The 4,975-nt window shown below is 35.7% G+C and overlaps 1 protein-coding gene across 1 annotated transcript; it reads right to left on the bottom strand.

Moving 5' to 3' along the window:
- Positions 1-1,277: 1,277 nt before the first annotated feature.
- LOC125811256 (formin-like protein 20) lies at positions 1,278-3,194 on the bottom strand. The gene has a single exon (XM_049490759.1). The coding sequence runs from the start codon at positions 3,192-3,194 to the stop codon at positions 1,278-1,280; it is 1,917 nt and encodes a 638-aa protein (XP_049346716.1).
- Positions 3,195-4,975: the final 1,781 nt, after the last annotated feature.

Genomic DNA, 4,975 nt, shown 5'->3' with positions numbered 1-4,975 from the left:
ATGGTACTCTTTTAAAGTTGGATGGCTTTGGACATTTGGTGTATGATTAATAGTTACATGCCCACTATATATTAAAAGTTGTCGATCCTTTTAGGCTTTTTTTTTAAAAAAAATGTGACATACTTTGTATATATTATTAACTTTAGAATGGATGATCAAAAGTCGATTCAATATGTTAAAAGAGCTACATCACATCATTTGGTGCCGGTTGATGAATAATTCTAAGATATTTGTTGAAATCTTGTTTTGCCTGTGCACATTACTCACTATGATCCTTTTTTAGTTCGTAGAAATAATTTATTTAAAATACTTATGATAAAGAAAAATGGAGAAAGATAAATATATATTATAAATAGAGAATAGTATAAATTGAGATTAAATAAGGATTATTTAGTCAAATTATATTTTAAATGAATATTATTCATAAGGGTGTACCAAAATAAAAAACATAGACAAATAAAAGGGACAGTGTATTTCATTAGAACTTAATTAGTTGAGCAGTTCCAATATGTTAGTGCTAAATGACATCCAATTGAACATCTTAAAGTTGCAATTCTCTTTATTTATCACTCATGTGATAAAATAAAGCTAATAGAGTACATAATTAATACTTTCTTTCAACATGCACATCAACAATTAAAAAATATATTTGTCATTATTATGGTCTTGTCTTCTCTCAATTATTTCAATGAGAGAAGATTAATTAATTAGCATATTTGTCGATACTACAAGTCATCACCACCTTGATGAAAATTAACATGCATCTTATGAGCTATATTTAAAAAGGCTAGTTTGTATTTTAACTCGAAACTAGTTGTGTACAAATGAAAATTATAATTGCAACCATGTCAATTATGTAACTAATAGGTTTGAACAAGCTTATGGTAAAATTGTGTCTGATAATCGTATTGTTTATAATGATTTATAGATAAATGTCCCATGACCTAAGTGACGGAGTCAGAAATTTGAGATTCGAACACATAACCATTGGCTAATTCAAAGCATCATTTTGTTCCAAACAAAACAAAAAAAATGTTCACATCCTTTTATGTTTACAAGGCTCCAATTGAACACAAAAAATAATCAGAGCCAACTCCAAAATCATATTTACCTCTATAAGATTTCTATATACTCTTATACTTTGTAGTACTAATTTTAGTGTAGTTTGTATAAATTAAATATGCATTATAATAAGTAATTATAGGTAGAGAAAAATGGACCAGCCACAAGTAGGCCTCTTCATATTGGGCCTGGGCCTTTTCACATTGGGCCTGGGCTCAGCCCAGTGTACTTTTTTCACGCATTGAATTCATTTTCTCCAATCGCCACTCATCTCGGAGCCGAGCAATGAAAGAGTCCGCTTTCATGTTCACATCCGGGCTCGGGCAAGTGACCGACGGCCCCGTTGAATCTTCACCGTCCAATGCCTCCGACGACGATCTGACGGGCATATCGTCAACGTCAACGTCAACGTCTTCAAGGTCCGGCGAGCTGCAGCGAGAGCTATTCGCGGTCCGTATCCTGACGAAGTCACCGGAAGGGACGAAATTCATCTCCCGAATTTTGAACGGCGGCATAGGAGGCGGAGGTGGCATGGGTATCAAAGGTGATTGCGAGCCACTGTTCAAGTTATCGTCGTAGTAACTGGCGGCTGGTTTTGTTGGCAATGGAGGTTTGCTCCAACTGGATGAATGTCGACGTGAAGGTTGCGGTGGTTGAGAATGCGTCGAACTTTTTCTCCGCCTTGATGATGAAACGTTTGCTTGTGGCGGAGGTGGAGGAGGAGGAGGAGGTGTTGGAGTCGAAATTGATGATTTGAATCTCCTGCTTTTGGTTCCATGTTTGAACAAATTATTGAGAATTGAAGAAGGTGGAGGTGGTGGTGGAGGAGGTGGAGGAGTCGATGTTGATGTTTGCTGGAATCGCTTACTTTTGCTGCCTGTTTTGAATAAATTGTTGAAAATTGAATTAGGAGGGGGAAGCGGTGGAGGAGGAGGAGGTGATGGCACATTGGAAGGATCGGAATGTATACGCTTACTTTTCCTATTCTTCTTGAACAGGTTCTGAAAAACCTTAGACGGAGGTGGCGGCGGTGGCGGAGGCGGAGGCGGCGGTGTTGCTGGTGGCAGGACTTGTTCCGCAGATGGGGGAGAATCGGAGACACTCTCAAAAATATCTCTCTTCTTTGTTCTCCTCCTGTTTCTCTTACTCTGATTGTACAATGAGGCAATAGCTGTGGCTAATTCCTTCGTGCCACTCTTTCTCCGCTGAAGCTTCTGAGGCTTTTCCACCGGAGGAGATAGGTCCGTTGGTAGCGACGGCGGCATAGGAGGTGACGGTGGTGGAGGCTCTTGTTTTTTGTTGTGCTCAACTTCAGCTTCATTACTCTGCATTTCAGCCTTGTCTTTGCGCGGAACAGTGTGAAAGGATCTTCTCCTTTTCAAATTCGCCTGAGGCGCCTTCGATGAGCTAATCGGAGGAGGTTTTTCCGGCAATAAAGGTTCAGGTGGAGAAGAACGACTTTCAAATGTATCCACCGGAATCACCTTAACGTCAGGTTCTTCCCTCTGCTTCTCGCTCCTCCGTTGACGGTGAGTATCATATTCCGATGCTGTAGAACGGTACAAATTCACACCAAAATCATCATAAAACCGAGAATGATTCTCACCGGTTTCCCTTTGCGGCACTTGTCTCAGATCAGGATAGGAGCTGCTGCTTCTTCTCAGACGATTGACACTAGTTTCAGGTACACCAAAATTATATGTTTTCTCATCACTAGTCTCAAACCATCGATCATTAGAAACAGGACGCCGCATATCATGATCAGCATCAGCTGATGCTGATCCATCATTAAAATTAGAAGATTCAGTTGTTGAAACATTCCTATTTCTCTCAACAGCTGAATTATCATCATTCTTTCGGGCAAATATGCCGCAAAGAATAGCAAACACTACAAGCAAGATATTAAAAGAGTCCCATCCCTTTTTCACAGAATTAGGTCGAAGAATTTGGGTAGTGTGGGTAAGGAGAGGGGGAACCAAAAAGAACAAGACGAGGAGAGCGAGAATGGGGATGAGTAGGATGAGAATAACGGGGTTGATGATAGGAGGAGAAGGTGGTTGTCGGCGGCGTTGACGGAGGAGTGTGGTGGTTGGTTGGGACCAGATAGGTGGAGAGTCTCCATCGAGTTCCATGGAGTGTTAAAGGGTTTTTTCCCTTCTTTTTTTTAGCTTTAAAGGTGGACAGAAGAAGAAAGCTTTAAAAGCTTTTCGGAGGGAGAGGGTGGCCTTCATTAATGATGATTTATGATAGAATTTATAGAAAATGTTTTGCCCTTTATTAAAGTATATACTGTTGTGATTTCAATTTATGTGAGTTAGTTTAAGATGGTGAATCATTTTATTAAGTGTTAATAGTTAAATTTGTTACTAAATATAGAAATGTTAGTTTGATGTGATAAATTATTTCATTAATGATAAAATGATTATTTTAAAGTTAAATTGTAAACTATGTAAAAAGTATTATTAGTTATAATAATTGATAATTTAAAATATTTAAAAGATATATGAAAATTTATGGTCAAAGATAAACCTGTTTGAATCTCGAAATCTGAAATATGTCACATAAATTGGGACAAAGAGAGTACTAAATATAGAAAGAAAAATAAATCATATAAATTGAGACGAAATAGTTTTTTCATGTTAATCTATTTATCTAGTTTTAATTTAACACACTTAAGAAAGTAAAAAGCCTTTTAAATTATAAAATCTTAAATTAAAAATATGTAGCATGTACTAAAATCTTCTTTAATCTCAAGAATAAAAAAAAAATATTGTTTGAAAAAGACATTTTTTAAAAACGAATTCAAAATATAAATAAGTAAAACAAATTGGAACAAATATATTTTAGTAACTCATTTTCAATAAAAAAAAATATTGGTTGTGTTATGTATACGGGTGTGCTGAGCCTCCTATTAATTTCCAACAATCATTAGTCTCTAATTCTCATTTTTCAATTATCGCAATAGCTAAGTTTTGAATAATTTCAATTGAATTATACGAGGAAATGAAAGAATTTGAGTTGTACTCTCAAGGTTTGAGCCGAATTTAGAATTTGAAAATTTTGAATGCATCAATATTATCTTAGCTCAAATATGAGCTCTAATCTAATTTCAATCTTGGTCTCCCGGATGGTTTCTCTAACTTAGACCAACACCACAAGGGCACTTCTATTCGTTTAATGAGTTCACTGTTAACTATATTCTAATTTCTGTCAGTTTCTCAAAATAGATATAGATATATGCATATGATTTTTTTCAAAGTTAGCAGGTGCACGTGAGCCCCTCTGCTCAAGGTATAATAATATTTTAATTTATAAATGGAATGCAAACTAGAATTGTTTTTCTCTTTAAAACAAAAGTTACACAAATTAATTAAATTTCATTTTTGATCAAGAATTGTAACACATATGTTGGCTAAACTTGAACAAAAAATGGTGCATTCCATATTTATGTCATTTGTTGAAAAGTTGTTGGTTTAAATCTATGGTAAGTTACTTGATAATATGTTTAAGAATGCAGTATCTACCTAATATATAATGTCCCTTGCCATCTAACACTAAACTAAAGAAAGAAAGAAAATAAGTAACTTAATTTTTGCATAATGTTTTTGTATATCTCCAACTTGTGTCATAATAAAAGGCAGATGTCAAACAGTTGTTGGTCAGAGGGGGAGCCCTAATTCCCGGGGAAGGAATACTGAATAATACGTCTATATATTAGAGAGAAGAATAATGTTTTGTTGGAGCGTGGCTGTAATGATTGAAGTTTCAAAACTTTATAACATGAAAAATACCAAAGGACACCTTTAAATCAAGTACTACTAATTCATCTGCTACAACTTTATCTAAACAATCAATAATAAAAGGACACCCCTTTGGGGGTGGGGGTCCCCTCTCACTTTTTTACCCATCCCCT

The sequence above is a fragment of the Solanum verrucosum genome, unplaced genomic scaffold (assembly GCF_900185275.1).
Source record: "Solanum verrucosum unplaced genomic scaffold, falcon-dt-bn FXZP01000524.1, whole genome shotgun sequence".
In the NCBI taxonomy this organism is placed as follows: Eukaryota; Viridiplantae; Streptophyta; class Magnoliopsida; order Solanales; family Solanaceae; genus Solanum; species Solanum verrucosum.
Note: the sequence above shows the minus strand (reverse complement) of the source record. Positions and strands in the feature narration are given on the sequence as shown.

What these genes read in the sequence shown, in the direction of transcription:
- LOC125811256 (XM_049490759.1), bottom strand. Translation starts at nt 3,194, where the DNA reads ATGGAACTCGATGGAGACTCTCCACCTATCTGGTCCCAACCAACCACC.